Source organism: Aotus nancymaae, unplaced genomic scaffold, assembly GCF_030222135.1.
Source record: "Aotus nancymaae isolate 86718 unplaced genomic scaffold, 86718_ANA_hifiasm-v0.15.2.pri h1tg000059l, whole genome shotgun sequence".
NCBI lineage: Eukaryota > Metazoa > Chordata > Mammalia > Primates > Aotidae > Aotus > Aotus nancymaae.
The window spans coordinates 73,176,818-73,197,093 of record NW_026988473.1 but is presented as its reverse complement, the minus strand read 5'-3'; the positions used below and the strand labels follow the sequence as shown (position 1 = coordinate 73,197,093).

The 20,276-nt window shown below is 36.1% G+C and overlaps 1 protein-coding gene and 1 long non-coding RNA gene across 3 annotated transcripts in view; one reads left to right on the top strand and one right to left on the bottom strand.

The window, feature by feature from the left end:
- Positions 1-19,884, bottom strand: part of FOLH1 (folate hydrolase 1) — a 62,554-nt gene extending 42,670 nt beyond the window's left edge. The window contains exons 1-5 of one of the 2 annotated variants that reach the window (XM_012444843.3): positions 19,587-19,884; positions 17,283-17,388; positions 11,707-11,893; positions 4,691-4,792; positions 724-849 (exon numbers count right to left, since the gene is read on the bottom strand). In XM_012444843.3, the coding sequence (XP_012300266.2) occupies positions 724-849; positions 4,691-4,792; positions 11,707-11,893; positions 17,283-17,388; positions 19,587-19,704 (639 nt within the window). In that variant the 5' untranslated portion in view covers positions 19,705-19,884. Of the gene's footprint in view, positions 1-723; positions 850-4,690; positions 4,793-11,706; positions 11,894-17,282; positions 17,389-17,496; positions 17,543-19,586 lie in introns of those variants that run through there. The other variant, XM_012444844.3, reaches the window with a different exon arrangement.
- LOC105711927 (uncharacterized) lies at positions 648-4,248 on the top strand. Its single transcript, XR_001106201.2, has 3 exons — positions 648-1,269; positions 2,773-2,844; positions 4,148-4,248. It is a non-coding gene; the product is annotated as an uncharacterized LOC105711927 (long non-coding RNA).
- Positions 19,885-20,276: the final 392 nt, after the last annotated feature.

Genomic DNA, 20,276 nt, shown 5'->3' with positions numbered 1-20,276 from the left:
ATCAACTTTCAAAATTACATTTAAATGAACTTTATCTTTAACTTTTGTCATTAGGCCTACCACAAAGAACATCTCACAGAGAATTGCCCTTTTCTTTTTGCTACTATAAGCTCCAAAAATCCTCAGAGTGGCAGATTTGGACATTTTCATGTTAGTGGTAGCTAGTATTTGCTATATTTCCTTCCACTGGTTTAGAAGTACAATAAGCAGGTAGATCCCACAGGCCAAATTCCTATTTGTTCTATAATCAAAAGGGAATTTTTTTAAAAATTAATTTTCCACTAAAGAGAAAAATATATTTATTAACAAATCAAATGACAGTAATTTTTAAATTTGCTATGTATAAATTGTTTTCCCTCAGTATTTATAACAATTGATACTATAATTTAATTTAGTAAATTTTTTTAAGATAATATTTAAAACAAAGATACTGAAAATTAACAATAAACCCAGTACATGCTTCTTTGTAGGCCACAGGCATAACCTGTAAGCACAGAAAAATTTGTTCTGTTCACCCTAACCATCTACTCTGGCCAAATTCCAATGATCAAATTTAACCCTGGTGTATAACCTAGTAAATTGTGTCCTTTCTGTAAGGAAGGCATGTCACAGAATACAAGAAGATCATGGTATTCGTAAAGTTTTAAGAAAGTGATTATACAATGTAAAACACACTGTAACTTTTTATATTGGGGAAGAGGAAAAAAAAGAGATGATTTTTACCTTATTCCCTCTGAAAATTTTCCCATATCTGGCAATTACAATTTTCCCAGAGCAATTGATCTTCATTTCCCGCTCCAATTTAAAGAAGTCTTCAGTTCGTGCATAGTTAACATATACTAGATCACCCTGTTGAGATCAGGAATAACTTAATAGAAGTCAGATGTAAAACAAGGTTTTTCTGCATGGGGACTGTTTGACATTTTTGAAAGAGGGAAGAGGGAAGAGCACACAAGAGGGTCAGAAAAGTGTATGCTCCGAAGGAGAAATTCAAGGGAAAATGAACTGAAATTGAGACTGCAAGTAGATAGGGTAGAAGCATATGAATTAAATAAGTTTGTCTTTAACCCATTATTTAGTGGCTACCAAGCTACAGAAGCACTCCTCCACAGAAAAGCATATACGAATACACATTGCTGCATGCAACTTGAAGGGGTCCAGATACCCGAGGCTAAGAAGCCCTTAATGAGACCTTTTCTCTCTTCAGAGTGTGTTCACAGGGAGTAGCTTAATGGATCTTAACAACTACAAGCAAAGAAAAATGGACAGGTAACATCACTGCTTTACAAATCTGATTTCAATCAGTGTAATTATCTGCAAATCTTATAACATATTTAAGTCTCAATATTCTCATTTACAAAATTATCTGATAGATTAAATCAGTGATCTTCCAACCTTTTTGCACACCTATTCCCTAAATTAATTTTGCAAAACAATGTATCCCTTCATCTAAAATTTTAAATTTTTTAATACCTTTAAGTAGTTGCAAAGCATGCAGTATCTAGTTTACTATAAATATTAACATTTTAGAGGACACTGTATATAACTTTTATATTGACCCAAAATAATTTAAATGCTGTATTTACTATTCAACATCATCAATTTTTAAAAATACATAAACATGCTCTTCTTTAGAGTCAAAATTTTGTCATCTTTTTAAAACTGAAATTGTATATTGTCTACCTTCCCCTACAGAATTTTCCTCTAAAGTAAAATATATTTGTGCTGGACACTAGGATGAGCTGTCCAGATTCATGGTCTATGAAGGACCTTTTGCTCCAGCTGCAGGGAAGCCTCTCTGCAGACAATCTTCAGCTATCAGCCCCTTCAGGGATGGCCTCAGCTGTAGACAGACCCCTTGCTCAAGGTCCTGTCCCTTCCTAGAATGCCACACATTCAGTGGCTGATTGATGTGAAGGTATAGAGACTTGGACATCTCAGTCTAACCTAGGACAGTTATAAAAAACGATTCCAGATCTCCTCATAGGTTTAGTCAAGGCTATCCTTGAGCTGGTATTGCAGGGTGACTTCTCCCTCTGCCTAATCCAGCTCTCCTTCTCACAGATGTTGATCCCAAAAGAACACTCCGAAATTAGCAACTAACATTCTAAATTTCATTTCAGAATCTATTACCGTAAATATAGGTATGCTTGAAAATCTTTTATTAATCACTGTTAAATTTCCTTGAATAGAAGGAAATATAGAAGTCAAATTTTGTCCTTGAATAGAAGGAAGTTTAGAAGTCAAATGTTTAAAAATATTTATTTTTGTGACAGATTGTGTTAAGAAACAGCTTCAAGAGTAAGTTATAATTATAGGCCAAGCATGATGGCTCAGGTCTGTAGTCCCAGCACTTTGGGAGGCCGAGGCAGGCAGATCACTTAAGGTTGGGAATTCGAGACCAGCCTGGCCAACATGGTGAAACCCCATCTCTACTAAAAACACAAAAATCAGCTGTGCATGGTGACACATGCCTGTAATCCCAGCTACTCAGGGGCTGAGGCATGAGAATTGCTTGAACACGGGAGGTGGAAGTTGCAGTAAGCGGAGATCACACCACTGCACTCCAGCCTGGGTGACAGAGTGAGATTCTGTCTCAAAAAAAAAAAAAAGTAAATTATAATTATAATTACGAGTAGTATCAGATTAAGTCTAAAAACATCACTTCAATTCTTATAAATAATGCATAAGCATAAAATGTGATTAGAAATATATCTCTTAATGCAATGAGTGGGACAGTGAAACATTATCGTACACCCATTTGTTCCGTAGGTGAGCAAATTATTGCTAGAATGAGACGGGGATCAGCAACAATAGTTCCATTTACATTTCTTGTTTTTACAGGTAAGTTCTCAGAAAACTTGGATAGAAATGAAAGATTTGTTACGGAATTGTCATTAACTTATTTAAACTTCTTTCAAGTTACAATCTGAAAATCACAAATTGATATATCATACCAGTGTTTTTAATGATATTAGCTGGAAACTCAATTCGGTCTACCTTTAATTTTGCTCGATTGTAAACCATTTGAATTGCTGAGAATTTGTTACCTAGCTATTAGAATCATTCACTATCTTAACATTGAAAACAATATTTCTGATTGTCTTTTTGGAGCTCCAGAGTCTTTTACAACACAGAGAAATACAAGTCTCTGCCCTTGAAGGAACATAAGCTGCAGGCGCTCCTTCACTCACAATGGGATTAAGTCTTATTAAGCTCATCTAAGTTGAAAATAATCATACATCTGAAGTGTATGTTTGAATTAGGATATTTTCAATTTATAATGAGTTTATCCAAATATAACCTCATGACAAGCTGAGAAGTGTTGAATGAGTATGGCTACTGCACCATCATAAAGTCAAAAAATAAGTCAACCTTCTTAAGTTGGAGATTCCTTATAAAGTGGATGGGACAATAGGATAATGAACATTAAATTTAATAACTAAGCAAATCATACAGTATATTAAAAGGTGATAAGTACTCTAGAAAATATTGAAAAAGTATTTAAAAGAGTATTCAAATGGTGAACTAGAGCTTAAGTGCGTGTAATATTAAATAAAATGAGGAAAGTCTAATTGGGAAACTGACATTTGAATCTTTGCCTCTGTAAAAGGATTATATTCAGCTCTTGTGTTTCTTCCCAAGACCAATGTAATTTTAATGCCCTATTAGTTATAACATTATATGTCTAATTTATTATTGTTAGCCCTCTCTGAAGCCCATTCTTACTCTGTTTTAATTGTGGCTATGAAGTCATTAACCAATTTGATTTCAGCAAAATAATTTTTTTAATGTAAGTATCCTACTTGAAAGTGTGATAGATATGCCCTCTCAGGACTTCTCAAATTCAAATTGTCCCTGTTGGTTAGAAAAAAGCTTTGTTTTCAGACAAAGACCTTCTTGTACAATTTACACTGTGCCATTCATTGTTCTATGACTGTGAATAAATAGAATCTTGCACTCTTAGCCTGGAATTTTATTTGTTTCCTTTAAGCTTCTATCTTCCTAACTCTTATTTATAGAGATAGAATTGGTGGTAAAAACAGTGATTTCTCCAGAATTTGGAAAATAATTATGAGTATTCTTAACTTAGGGCAATATAGTTATTTACATAAGTGCAATAAGATTCTGCTTTCTTTTGTAACAGGACAATTGAAGAAACTGGTTATTTTGCGAAAACTTTGACTGGAATAGTGTGCTTTCCTTTAAACTTGACTTCTAGGGCCAATAAAAGCCTCTTGGGAAAACTGGCCTCATACCTTGTCTACACTGTCTCCGTACAGGGTTCATGACCTGTGGTAGGTAAAGAATGTCACTTTCTGACAAGCCCAGGAGCCCCAGGGTATCTTGGGACCTCAACAGGAGAGGAACTTTCTGAAGTGAAGGTAATATTCTATACATTGATGGGGTTTGGATTACACAGATGTAGGCATTTGTCAAAAAAATCAATAAAATGTTCATTTGGGACTTGTACCTCTCATTGTAGAAAATTGTATCTTTGAAAATACCATGAACAAAATATAATCAATATTCCTTCTTCTTACTGAGACATTCTTATTACTTAAATGTGGAAAAAAGATTAATTGGATTAAATCAAAATCGCTTTATGACCCTTTAATTATTGGCTGAACGTATGAAAAGAAGGAAGGCTTCTTTCTGTCATTTTTATTTTGTTGCGCTGTGTTTTTACCTCTGGCATTCCTTGAGGAGAGAAAGCACTGAAAGGTGGCACAATATCCGAAACATTTTCATATCCTGGAGGAGGTGGTTCAAATAATGATGTATTGAAAATCTAGAGAAACAAAATATCATAATCAAAAATAAATCAGTTAAAGTTTGATTACTATAATAAAACACAAAAAAATGCATATTATCTTTTTTTTTTTTTTTTTTTTTGAGACAGAGTTTCGCTCGTTACCCAGGCTGGAGTGCAATGGCGCGATCTCGGCTCACCGCAACCTCCGCCTCCCGGGTTCAGGCAATTCTCCTGCCTCAGCCTCCTGAGTAGCTGGGATTACAGGCACGCGCCACCATGCCCAGCTAATTTTTTGTATTAGTAGAGACGGGGTTTCACCATGTTGACCAGGATGGTCTCGATCTCTTGACCTAGTGATCCACCCGCCTCGGCCTCCCAAAGTGCTGGGATTACAGGCTTGAGCCACTGCGCCTGGCCCATATTATCTTTTATATCAGTAGAGAGTGAATCAATCTTTCAGGATTTCGATGATAATATCAGATACCTAGCACTGTGCTAGAAGCTGTAAGGAATTCATGAGATGAGTACATCACGGACTCTGTTCTCAAAATGGTAAGATCTATTCAAACAAACAAAACTAAAACCCTTCACCAATAACTAACAATCAACCAAACAAAAAACAACAATTATAAAATAAGTACGATAGAAAGAAAAACTCAGAAGAGGTAAAAAGATAATCTTCCAAAGGAATACTGAATACTGTAAACTGTATGCTGACAGAAGAATCAGAAATTGTTTTTTTCTAAGTGGCATACATGCTAAGTTAGTGTAAATAAAAGCCTAAATATGTAGTTGCCGCACAGGAGGTCACGAGTAAATAAACCTTATGAATTCCTTAAGAGAACTTGTAAGCACTAGCTTTTGATTTAAGAGAAAAATTTTAATCCCCAAATAAAATGCAACTTTGCATAGTAATCACAATTATTACAATAGTGCTTAATTAGGAACAAATTAAACATTAAATTTACTTCAAAAAAAAGTACACGTTTGGGGAATCCACAACTGGCCATATCCAGATTCTCCAGAAAACATATGTACTGAAAAGAATGAAAAACAGTGAACCAAATATATATATCTTTTTAAGTTTACAACAGAATTGGAAAAAATAGTAAGAAATGCTCAGAAGCAAAAAAATAAAATGAAAGCAAGAATCCTGAGAGGTAGCACAAAAGTTGGCCCCATGAAAAGGATGCAGGAGTTAGGAGTCTAGAGCTGGTTCAAATAATGGAATCTAACAGAAGACTCTGCATAAAGCTGGTCTAAGAACAACAATATCCTTTAGGGTTAAGGATAAATTCAAAATAAACTTGCTCCATAAAAAGTAATGGCTTAGGGTAAAGCAAGAAAAGAGAGTTCCAGATAATTCATAACACTACAAATTTCCATTCACTGTTTATATAGTATGCTTCAAGCTAAAATATTTATTTTGAAGCAGTGCCAGGTTTGTAGTGCTCCCTGGGGTCTAAGAGAAATGATCAGGAGGAAACAGCCTTCAACTTAGCCTTAAAGAATTCCCATGAAGGTCGGGCGCGGTGGCTCAAGCCTGTAATCCCAGCACTTTGGGAGGCCGAGGCGGGTGAATCACGAGGTCAAGAGATCGAGACTATCCTGGTCAACATGGTGAAACCCCGTCTCTACTAAAAATACAAAAAATTAGCTGGGCATGGTGGCGCATGCCTGTAATCCCAGCTACTCAGGAGGCTGAGGCAGGAGAATTGCCTGAACCCAGGAGGCGGAGGTTGCGGTGAGCCGAGATCGTGCCATTGCACTCCAGTCTAGGTAACGAGAGAGAAACTCCGTCTCAAAAAAAAAAAAAAAAAAAGAATTCCCATGAAGTCTAAGGGAGAAGAACTCAGAGCCACAAAATCACCAAACACCTCCTAAGTATTATGGAAAAGAGCCAACGGAAAGAACAGAGTAAAATTACACCTGTTATTTTATACACCATATATTTATGGTACATATCATATACATGATATTGAACTAAAATTTAAATTAAAATTAAGGCCAAGCTGGGCATGGTGGCTCACGCCTGTAACACCAGCATTTATATCTAATTAGTAAAGAAAGCAGACAAATGAGAGCACATTAAGGATAACGGAGATTTTAGCCAAATAATAAACAAACTCAAACTAATGTACAAATATAAAATATTAAACCAAACAACCCTCAAATACATGTTTTCCCCCTAGAAACACAGAATATTATAGAAATCGAGCACATATTAGGGTCCAAAGGAAGCCTCAGCAATTGTCAAAGGATTGGTGTCCTACAAACCACATTATTTGATCTTAATATATTAAATCTAGAGATGGGATCAAAAAGATAACAAGAACAAGCTTTATATTCGAAAATTTTAAAAAATACTTCTAAATAGTTCGAGGATCAAAGAAGAAAATATGGAAATTTGAGAATACTTAGATATTAATAATAACTAAACTACTCCTAATCCAAATTTGTAAGAGTTAGTTAAAGTGGAAAGGGAAACTAAAGGGCAAGTAATGGCTCTAAATACTCATATTAGAAATGAAGAAAGGTTAAGCATCAAAAAGTTAACATTCTACCGAAGATTTTACAAAGAACAGCAAAATAAACACAAAGAAAATAAAAGAGGCAATTATAAAAAAAAGAACAATTAATGAAATATAAAGCAAAGATAGATGAGCAAAGACTGCCAAACCCACAGTTTATTCTTTGGGTACACTAGTAAATTCGACGTATCCCTCTCAAGAACAATAAGAAAAAAATATAGCAAAGGCACAAATAAATAATATCAATTATTTAAAACAGGCACATCTACAGATGCTGCACAGATTCAAAAAAATAAGAAAATACTAGGAACAATTATACCACAAATTTGAAAACTTACATGAAATGGAAAATGCATTTTAAATAAAATTTATGAAAAGTGACATAAGAATACATTTTAAAAATATCTAGTCATACAGTCATATAACAATAAAGTCATATATCAAACAATAAAAATTATTATATGATATAAAATAACCATATGGCAATAAAGTCATTTAACAAATAATAAAAATTGTTATATGACATCAAATGGTCATATAACAACCAATAAAGAAATTAAACCAGTAGTTTAACGTTTTCCATAAAATTGAGTCAAGGTCAGCTGGTTTTCTTTGAATTTGAAAGATTAAAGGAAAATTACAACAAAATCTATTTAAGAAAATATTAAAAATTCAACTCACTTAAGACAAGTATAATATTGAAATTATAACCCAACAAATAGATTACAAAAACATAGACTAAACATGCTATGAGTATAAACAGAATATATATCAATATGTGAATTTAAAACCCTAATATTAATAATACAAGTTCAAAAAATGCAAGATTACTCTAACATTAAAATATCACTGAATGTCATCTTCAGATCAAGAAAGAAAAATCTCATGCTCATCTCAAAAGAAAAATGTGTTTAATGTAAATCCATATAGCAAAAAAATTTGGTATACATGGAAACGATGTGCATGAAGATAACCAGAAAAAGAAAATAGTAAATGTCATAATAGTGAAAAAGAATTAAAGGTATTTCCTTCAAGATCAGAAGAAGGTTAAGGATACCTACTATCAAAACTTCTTTTCAACATTATACTGTATAGGTCTTGGCCAGTGCAGTAATAAAATGGGAGGGATTTGGGGATGAGGAACGGATCTGGGCAGATTTTACATTGTACTTACTAGAGCAGTAGTTATTTTCCCTTTCTGAGGCTGATAGAAGCTGAAATGAAACCAAACCAACTAATACTCCCTAAATCCCCATGTCTTCCAAATTTCTCGTATTTTTTTTTTGATTCATGTAAGATATGAAATCAAGTGAACCACTAGGTAAGATTAAAAGGGAAATTATGCTAAGGTGCGATAAAAATCAATCAAGGAACAAAGTCATTCTATAAGCATGTTTTCCAGGCAAAGGAATATTCAAACTTGTCTCATTTGATTTGCCTTTATGGTAATCAATTTTGCAGCACCACTATGTCACACTGAATTTTACAGCAAGTTTATGAGCTATTCTCACAACTAAGAAAAGTCTTTTAATGTCAAGGAAATGACTTTTTGGTTGACTTTATCAAAGACAGATTATATTTCAGTCTTAGAGCATTTCCTACTTTCCAAAATGCACTAGCCTCAAATTATATATTCTGAGTATAACTAAAACAACATTAGTTTACAATTTCTGTTTACTTTTTGTGACATGAAAAAGGTCAATATATAGTTCAATGTACATGGTATGTTATTTCTGCATAAACAAAGTCTCTGTATACATTAAAAATATTTAATAGGATCCACAAAATACTAATCATATTTGTTGCCTATGGGATGGAAAACTTATCTTTTTTGTGCAGAGTTATAAAAAGAATCATAGTTTATTACATAGGTCAGCTGTGAACTGCTATTCATAACAATTAAATTGAACTGAGAGATGGGAGATAGTAAGACAACATGGTGGTTGGGGTCAAGAAATGAACAGGGAGCTGACTTGTCACAATGTCAATGGATGATGCCTCCATCTGAAATAAAAGTAATATAAGCACATAATTTATAGAAATAGATGTAAATATCAAAAGAATGAACTTATAGTTGAATAACGATTGCCTCTGGAAAGAAGAAAATAGAGAAAAAGTAAGCCACTCAGGAGAATTACGGGATTATGTATATATATATAACGGGTAAAAACAAAAATGAACTGATATAATTTTTAAACATTAAGAAACTAGGTACCTAACACTATTCAGGAAAAAATTCCAAATGAAATTCCTACAAGATTCATTTCATATTATGTAACAGGCTTTGGTAACATTATGAATGCTTGTAATACAAAAGTAAATAATGAAATAAAATAAGCAATAGTACAGTCAAAACTGGGAAGTGAAGAGAAAGCGAAAAAGAAGAAAAAACAACACAGCAAGACCCCACTTAAAAAAATAAACTAAAATACATTATACGTCTGTCTTTTCCACATTGTATGCAGACGATTCCCAAATTTGATAGACCAAATAGAGGTTTAAGCATATGTATACTTTTTAACATCGTCAATATTTTATTTCTTTAAATATTTTTTCTGAACATATTTTAAAGATCCCTTAGTATTTAGTTGTATAGATATGCCACCATTATTTAACAAACATTCTGAGACTATATAATGCGCAACAGTATTTTCTTTTAAATGTAACATGTTAGTTTTTTTTTTTTTTTGATGAGTTTTGGTCTCGTTGGTGCCCAGCTAGAGTGCAATGGCATGATCTCGGCTCACCTCAACCTCCACCTTCCAGATTCAAATGATTCCCCTGCCTCAGCCTCCCAAGTAGCTGCAATTACCGGAGCCTGCCACCATGCCCAGCTAATCTTGTATTTTTAGTAGCGATGGGGTTTCTCCATGTTGGTCAGGCTGGTTTCGAACTCCCGACCTCAGGCGATCCACCCATCTCGGCCTCCCAAAGTGCTGGAATTACAGGTATGAGCCACAATGCCCAGCTGTTTTTTTCAAGGTGGAGTCTTGCTATGTTGTTCAAGCTGGTCTGCAACTCCTGGCTCAAGCAATCATCCTACCTCAGCCTCCCAAGTAGCTGAGATTAGAGGAACATGCCACCATGTCTGGCTTAATAATATTTTTTAAAGTTATATTGTTAACTACTATGATTTAGAGCAGTAGTTAATATGAAAAGCTCCAAATCACATCAGGAAATTTAGTATGGAATTATATCACTTACTGTAAAACATAATGACAATTAAGAAGAGACTAATTCTTTAGTCAATAAAAGGAGATTATTGACTTCTTTTGAAAAAAAATTAAATTCGTACTTAAATCACATGACATTTTCAGTTCACTGATTAAACTGGACATATTTCAAGCTATATGTAATTTAGAATGCCCAGTAATAAAAGGACTAAAGGAAGTTATCTAAATTGAAATGGACTCTTCTACATACAGTAGCTCTAAAACTAAGGTATGTTAAGTAGGATGAATATGTTATTTTTTGTGATCTTTCATATTGAACATATATCATGATAATAAATATCTCAACTTATCTGCATTGTCTTCTCTTTCTCAAGTATGTGTGCCAACTTGCAAACAAGACTGCAAATTCTTTAAATACCATGCTAAAGACTTTGTCTTCAAACTTGTCCTCTCCAAATGTCCACACACAGGTTCTTGGCACAAAGCTCGACCTGGTCAGTTGAGACATAATCATTAAGTACCAATAAAAAGTTGCTGGGTCAAACTGCGTACTGGATCTCTGAATTTCCCAGCAACTCCAAATCTGGGCAGTGTCTTTATAGATTAAACCTATCAAAAATGCATCTCCTGGCCGAGCACGGTGGCTCATACCTGTAATCCTAGCCCTTTGGGAGGCAAAGGTGGGTGGATCACCTGAGGTCAGGAGTTCGAGAACAGTCTGGCTAACATGATGAAACCCCATCTCTACTAAAAATATAAAAATTAGCCGGGCGTGGTGGCACACACCTGTAATCCCAGCTACTCAGGAGGCTGAAGAAGGAGAATCGCTTGAACCCGGGCGGCAGAGGTTGCAGTGGGCCAAGACCGTGCCATTGCACTCCAGCCTGCACAACAAGAGTGAGACTCCATCGCAAAAAAAAAAAAGTATCTCTTTTATAGTTGCTTGGAAGTTTATAAGTCTATCATATTTGATATTGGCGTGTAATTGTAAAAACTAAAAAATAGCAGCTGTTATCAAGCATTAATTTCACAGACTCTTTCTAAAACATCACATTAAATTCAAGCATCACAAGAAAGTAGTTGACATGGATAATAAGATATTAAAGGTATTCACAAGAGCCAATAATATTGATTTCTATTAATATTTAGAGATGGGATAGAGCATTATTTCATATTAGGTATTTGAAAAAGAATACATGGGGGGAATGTTTCTTTTATTCTTCTTTTTTTTTTTTTTTTTTTTTACCTCATTTCCATCTTCATCAGTTATTGAGATGTAGTTGGGATGAGTCTTACTTGGGTAGGACAACAGGACATCATAATGAGCTAGCTCAACAGAATCCAGGCCAAATTCTTTCCACTGGGATTGAATCTGCTTTGCAAGCTGAAAATTTTGTTCTGTTCCTGCTAAATGTGGTATCCGTGTAAAATTACTGGGGAACAAAAATTGAAAGTGGTTAGGTATTAATGTTTACTCAACCTTTATTCCAAATCAACAACAAAATAAAGCAGATTTACACAAAAATACTTTGAAGTGTGATACGTTAAAAAATTGAAGTGGCACTATTACTGCATGAAATAGATTTCCAGTCTGCTTTGAAATTTTTATGCTGTAATTTGTACTAAATCAATGGAAAAATTGGAGAAACTGATCTTTGTGAGTGTCATTATGTGCAATCCTATGCCTATATCCTCGTATGGCAGATTAATAAAGTGTTATATTCTTTCTTAAGACCTATACATCTTAGAACGTGCATGGAATTATCTGTTTATATCACTGAGGAAAATATTGAAACAGACAAAAATATTTTATCCAAAAGACCAAGGTGTGACATGGCAAGAATTACTAATAATTACATTTATCTAAACACTGAGAGTTATAAACAAGTGATAAACTCTTTGATTAGCAACCATTTATAAAGTTCCTTTATCAGAGAATAATCTGAACGTACTGACACAAGTTCAGAATGAATCGCTTGCACTCCATCTATCATACAGAGTAATACACTTTAAATCAATGACAATAATTAATCTGAAGAGGAATATCTTTAACAAAGAAACTATGTGGCCAAAACTTGGCTACCAGAAATATTTTCAGGAGAAGACTGATTTCTCATTTAATATATTTAGTTTCTGGTGCTTTTGATTGTTTTAGATTTCTCCCTCCTGGGAAATTTCTCGATTCCCTGAAGAGCTCATTAGTAAGTATTTTTAACTTAAGCCCTTAAATATATGACAAGACATTATGTAGCATGAATATATATATATACACACACACACACATATGTATTTCTAGTTCATGAACTTTTGGAACTTCATAAATTTCTACTTCTAAATATGTAGTTTTCTAAAATCGACATATTCCATCCTTATGGTGATTTTAAAAAACCCAATAAGCTACATGACTATGATAATCCCAACTTCAAGGTTCATTTTACCTTGTATCTTAATTTTTTTCATTTGGTGAATCAACAATGAATTAAATTAACTCAATTTTTTAAAACTGGAATTTCCTGTAACTTGTTTACTTTTAATAATTACCTTAAAGTTCTTTAAATTGCATTTATAAAAATAGCATTAAAATCCTCATTTGGTAAACGTTTAGGGGCACAACATCTTACACAGAATTTCTAATATGTAAAATATGGCAGCGAAAAGAGCACAAACACAAGCAGCAGCTAAGGATTCTCTATCCCTTATCAGTGTGCACCTGCCGGGAAAACGGAAAAACAGCCAACATGTTGCTATTTTCTTCCAATAAAAAGATCACAAACTGTAATGTAACTAATGTCAAATGCAGATTTCCTGAAGTGCCAGCTATGCCTTTGTCCCTGCAAGGAAAAGGAATTACTATGAGGAATCTTGAACCTACTCACGAAAAAGGAGGGAGAAAATCATTATCAGGCTTTGCTACTATAAGCAAATTTTCTTGTAACGGTGTTGTCACTACCAACTAGGAAACAACACTGTGCTATTACCATGGTTGGGGCTCACTCATCTGAAGCAAAACAGATTCCAGAAAAGATCAGTAGAAACAAAGATCCATTGCTAATGCTAAATAAATTAATTATCATAAATCATGTAAGTGGCATATTACAGGTGTTGTCATTAACTCCGTATGCAACCCTAGCTGTGTCTTTCGTTTCTCATCTGTATATGGGGAGAATATCACTATCTCATTACCTCACAAAGACTTGAGGCTCAATTAGACTGCATATTAAACAGCACTTCTCAATGATTTTAATCACTTGAGATGTGTGTCACAAGTTGTTGAACCTACTAGAATGTGAAATTTTGTTAAATAAATAAGAATAAAATTACTATTTTACAATTTTGCCCAAATAGCTAAATTCTGTTTCTATATCTCTGTAGGGCTGATTTAAATATGTTCATAGTATTGTCACGTTATCTCATTTTTCTTTTTTTTTTTTTAAGAGACAGTCTGTTGCTAGGCTAGAATGCAGTTGTGCAATCATAGCTCACTAAAACCTGGAACTCCAACCTCCTGAGTAGGTAGGACTACAGGCACATGCCAACATGCCCAGATAATTTTAAAAAGTATTTTGTAGAGACAGAGTCTCACTATGTTGCCCAGGCTGGTCTCAAACTCTTGAACTCAAGGGATCTGCCTGCCTTGGCCTCCCAAAGGACTGAGACCAGTGGGTGAGCCACTATGCCTGACTACATTAACTCAGTTCTTAAAGAGAGCTACTGTTATTTCTGTTTTAGTACACTTCATCCTGTTTGCAAATAATCTGGCTGTGTTTCCAAGAGTTAAAGTGACTTGAAGGCATGTAGTAAAAGATGGCATTAGCTGGGCATGGTAGCATGTACCTGTAGTCCTACCTACTGGAGGGCTGGAGCTCCAGGCTGCAGTGAGCTATGATTGTGTCACTGCACTCCAGCCTGGCAAGAGTGAGACCCTGTCTGAAAAAACAAAAAACAAACAAACAAAGTGATAATGTGACAAGACAATACTTGGAACATATTTAAACCGGCCTGACAGAGATCACAAATGGATTGTTGCTATTCTGGAAAACGTGTAAATTCTCAATTCTCACCTTTTTTTTTTTTTTAACAAAATTTGATATTCTAGTATCAACAAATTACTTGTGACACACATGTCTCTCGAGTCATTAAAAAAATTAAGAAGTGTAGTTTAATAGGTGATTTCATTGGGTCTATATATCTATATTCAAATACAGACCAATAAAATTATGAGACCAAAAGTCTAAAATACCTTTTAAAACAATCTTATCTTGCAAAACAGGGTAGAGAAGGAAAATCCCTCTAGAGAGGTGCAAAATAGTAAACAGATCTGTGAATTCAACTGGGTGTTTTCAAAGAAGGGAAAACACAGACAACCCTATGCCCCAAGGCAGAGTAAAAACAAGCTGCTCCTAATTAATCCTCCCATTGACTACTGAGGCGGATATTTCAGAAGCAGTGGGGGCTTTTAAGAGCAGAACAAAAGATGATAGAGGGGGACAAGATGGAAGGTCAGGGCCTTTAATAGTCCGTGTCCCACGGGTATATTTTAATTGAAAGCTCTCTGATGGACAAATGGCAATTGGAAATCTGGAGAGTTTAGGAGGCTTCTGGAGAGTCTGTGATCCTTGGAGGGATGAAAGTGAATTCTTTCAATCTCTTTCTTTTGTGGGTTAATGCTGAATATCGCCCTGAGTTTTGGCTAGCGGAGCCTTGGTTAGGGATATGGATAATGAACAAGAAGCTGACTGCTTAATCTTGCTTGAGGGTCTCAAAAGAGAAATAAAGAAAGGCATTTATTTTTCTTTTTTGTTGGTCAATCTATGTCACAAATTATTGGTACAGGTAGGCAGGAGCAGGGCAGGAGAGGGCTTTCCCCCCGACCCACTAGAGTGTCAGGTGATGGTTCCGAAATAATCCCATTGCCTCTCTAAAAATGGTAATTGAGCAGTGCCAGGGCGAGATCATCTCTTGACGCTCCACACCTGTTAACATCAAAATCTTAATTGAATGCAGACTCCAGGGCGAAGCAACTTCCTGGGCATGCGTGTTAGCGACAAAAATGGTGCAGTATGATCTTCCGGGTATACGCCAGAAAAATGAAGAGTGCCTCAGACGGGCGTATGTGTACCTCCCTAAACGCTGGCGCTCACTTCCGAAGGGTTAGGACGGCTCTGCACATGAGGGCGGCCCACCCTAAGGGAAGAAATGTGGGAAAGAGGTGAGCTTAAAAAAGTCTTAGGATCACAGTTAAGTGGGGCACTTGGCCTTCTCTCACCTTCATGTGCCTGCTTGGGTCTCTTCCAAGCTCACCTTCCTTTCTTTCCTGTTATTAGACCTTTTTAAATAAACTTCCATTCCTGCTCTGGAACTTGCCTCAGTCTCTTTTTCTGCTTCATGTCTCCGCTGAAATCTTTCTTCTGAGGAGGCAAGGACTGAAGTTGCTATCGACCTTATGGATCAGCTTAACTTGGGGTAACTCGGATCCCTTCTACCACTAATACTGGGGCAGGAAGAAAGGTGGAACAGCAGTTCTGTCCCAGAGTAAAGACCATACCTTGCTGGACCTCCACTTTTATTATACCTACTATGCATGATTATAGTGGAATAAGTGCAAGAGGCAGAGGAGGGGTTTCCACAAAGATAAAGAAGTTTGAACTGATACACTAGAATATGCTGTGCAAAAAAAAAAAAAAAAAAAAAAGAAGTTTGAGCTTCAGAGTTTCACATTTAAAAGGGCGCTTCCAAAGACCTGAGAGGTATCCTATTAATTTTTATTTAGAGTTTTAATTCTATTGTAATTAATACAAACATATGTGCCTGTATGATTATATGTGTGCACATCTATGCATACTAATGTGTGTGTGTGTGTAAAAATGGTCTTTTTATTTATAATTACAATTTTTATTCACCAGGGAATCCTGGAATCATTAGAAGGACTTCAAGGATTTTTGGAAACATGAGCTAAGTCAATTTGTAAACCCACAAAAGGGATCTCACGCTTACAAAAAAGCAAGTATTTGAATCAATTATATATAGTAATTCTAAATAAGTATTTTCTTTTTGGTTACTTCTTAAATTTACTTATTTATCTCTTTTGTTCTATACTGGAAATAGCTATTTCAAAAAGTAAGGAACTAGTCTTTAAAATATGCCAAATATATGCTCTTTGATTTCATCCATATCATAATAAGATCATCATTCCCATTTTACAGATGTGGAAGAGAGGGCTCAGAAAGGTTTAGTATTCATCCAAAGTATTAATAGGCAAAGACGGAATTAAAACTCAATTCTAACTCCAAAGTCCATTTTTTTTAAACTAAAATACATTATCTTTCTCTAAAGCATGAATCAGCAAACTAGTTTTCACTGACCAAATCTGGCCCACTACCTGTTTTTATACAGTCCACAAGCTAAGAATGGTTTTTATATTTTAAATTGGTTTTAATAATAATAATATTTTGACACATCAATTATATGAAATTCAAATTTCGGTGCCCATAAGTAAAGTTTTGTCAGAACTGACACATTGTTTGTACTTTCTGTGACTTCTTTTGTGCTGCAATAGCAGAGCTGACTAGCTGTGACACAGATCAGCTGACTTATAAAGGCTGGTCCTTTTACAGAAAAAGTTTGCTGACTCCTGCTCTAAATCTCTGTAATGACAAGGTTTAACTGAAAGTATAATCCTCCTCAGATGAAATGTGATACAAGATCTTCAATAAATAAAACTTTAAGAAAAATGCCAGTTCCTATATATAAAATATCGAACCAAAACAGAATGATAAATGTTTCTAACAACTTGTCCATATAAACTTTGGAGAACGTGCTTACTATAAGAACTTCTTGATGTTCTCAGCTTTCAGTTCATCCAAAAATACTTTCATATTGTACTTTGGAGTAATGTTAATAGGTTCATTGGAAGATTTTATAAACCACCCTGAAAAATACATCCAAAAATAGGCATGAGATGTGAGCTCATAGATAGCACTTATTTTTTTTTATTATTGTTGTATTCATCACTTGTAAAACACAAATTATCAATTACCTTGGACATTAGGTGAGATTTTCTGAAGTTTAATTTCTCTTGTCTACTTTCACTGAAAAAAAAATCATGCAAACTGATTTTTAAGTTACAAACCAATTGTAATGTATTTTTAATCCAACTTCAATGATAGTTATTACTGTTATTCTAAGAAATGTTTTATGAGATAATAAGTACTAAAATAAAATGACATTAACGTTTCAACTAATGGGTATATAAACAAGATCGCCTGAAAATGAAGGTAAAAAGGAGATCCACCTTCTACCTGCATAAAGTTTCTATCTTCAGTGACTGCTCCTCTGCTGACTCAGAGTAAGCATTAATACATTTTTATAATGAATTACGAATATATTTCAGGTACATAAATTATTTCCAAGTGTTGAAAGGAATTCAGACTTCTAATTTGCTCTGATTGTGAAACTATAACAAAATGCTGTGAGAGTTTGTGTTTCCAGTGAAGTAGGCTTGAGAAATCCAAGTTCAGAAAGCTACAATGAAATTACAGTTTACCCAACCTCTCTGCCAGACACCCAGTGCAGCACAGGCGACCAGAAGAAATGGATAGCTAGATCCTACAGTCATTAGACCTTGCAGTTGGCTTTTAACCTGAAGGAGATACGGCAAGATTCCAGGGTTTATTTAGAGAAATTACAGGATCTGGGAATAAAATCATTACAAAATTAGCACCCAGCCAGCTTTCATGGAGCTTTCTAATTATTAATTATTCCGGTTATTAATCACATGCATACAAATGCATATACATATATACATAGACATCAAAATATGTGATTGGGCACAAACAATAATAAGATTCCACCTGCGCATAAAAGAGAAAGACTTGGATTAGAGTGAGGGATCAGGGAACAACACACTGAGGATGAGATGCTTGAACTGAGATCTGAAAAATGAACATGATGAAGAGGATGGAGGCCTGTAGGGGGAGGGGAGAGCGGAGAATCCTAGGGGGTCGGGGTCAGACATCAGTAAAGAACTCTTCTGTGTCAGCCACTGAGCAGAGAATACAGGGATGGGAGTGAGGGCCATACCAGGAAGAATAAAACCCTTTTAAGAGACAAAGATTGTTATGAGCACAGTGTGTGGTTCAAAAATCTTTTAACAACCCAAAGGTTATACAGCAAGCTAGTAGAAGAGATTGAATTTGTTTAAACCCAGCTGGTCCATGTCCTGTGCTTCTAAATCCCGAAAGAGGGTCAAGAATTCCAAGCAGGATTGGACTTCCTGGTGATACCTTAGACTAGTCCTATGCATTAAAGTCCAATGAGGAGCATCTTGGTAAAAGAAGAAATAAAGTGCCAAAAATCCCCGCACTGTGCTAGGAGATTTACATGCTGTATTGTTTCCTATTACTAATAATTTGCAGATAATATTATCTTCATCATAAAGTAGGGAAACTAACGCTGAGAGGAACTCAGTAGCTTGTTCAAGGCCACTAAGAAGTGGCAAAGTCAAAATTGGAATTTAATAAAAGAGTCTGAGCTGGCCTGTGCGGTTTGGATTAAGTCTGCAAATCAGTACACAGGAAAAAACGCGAAAGACCTGCTGGTAAAGAGCTGTTCAGATCGCTGACCTGGTTCACCCAGTTTCCAAACTTGCCTGTGTTACTTCCAAGCACAGAAAGCGCAGAGAAAAAAATTTCCTTGTGCAGCACTGTCCTGAATTCTACCCTACACCTGAAACAGTACGACCGGAGAAAAAAACCCCAAACAAGTCTTGGTGCACCGCTCCCTAGCCGACCTGGTTCAGCAGCCCCCAGAGTTTGGCGCTGGTCCTAAACCTTTAAAGTGCCCTGTCTTGCAGGGCTCCAGCAGGTGGAACCTTCCTGTGTCCAGTTTCGGGTTCTCTCTGTTCCACCCTCAGCCTGAGTGACTGTCCTACAAGCAGCTTGTCGAGAACTCAGCAATGCCCCATTCCCAGCGAACTCGAGGGGTGTTCACCCCACATTACCCGACCCTAATCGCCGCCCCTAGGGAAGACCAGCAACAGGACCCCACTCAGCAGCCGAACCGCGAAGTCGCGGCACCGCAGCACCACGGGGAAGACTCCAAGGTTTGCTTGGCGAGGTGCGCCCCTACCGAAGAGGAAGCCGAGGAGAAAGAAGCCGCCGGCCAGCGCCAGTGCTCCAGCGCACGGCCAGCGCGGGCGGCGCGCGGAGACCGCAGCCGAGTCGGTTTCGTGCAGGAGATTCCACATCTCGGTGCGAGCGGAGCCGGCCTCCCTGTGCCGCTGCTGCTCCACGGCGCCCCTCCACTCACCGGGCGGGGTAAAGTCTCTCTCACTAATGCCTCACTTATCAGCCCTGGAGGCTGGAATTCGCTCCCTGCCCTGGGGTCCGGTTTCAGAAACGCGATAGCAGCGTTCCTAGAGTGCCCTGAACCAATCCGAGCGAGAGGGAGGCAGTATCTGCATGCAGAAGGAAACCCGGCCCCTTTCTAGAGGCATCTTAAAAAAAACAAGTTTCTGGGAAAATGTCCAATTCTTGCTTAAAAATGAGAGGAAGAAGGAGAGAGACTCTCCTCTCCACTGCTATAATTACCAGGAATTTTTTTCAGCTCCGAGATTCTATAAAATCTTTACAACACTCTGCTGAATAAAAGTAGAGCAGAAAAAAGTGCACTTTTTTTTCCATAGTCAGGAATGGTTGTCATCAGTGTAAATCACCACCGCGCTTTTTCTCCTAATGGATATTATTGTTCTTAATAAACATTTGGGTATTATCCGCCGCTTACGTTACAAAACCATTTTTTAAAGAAATAATACTGGAA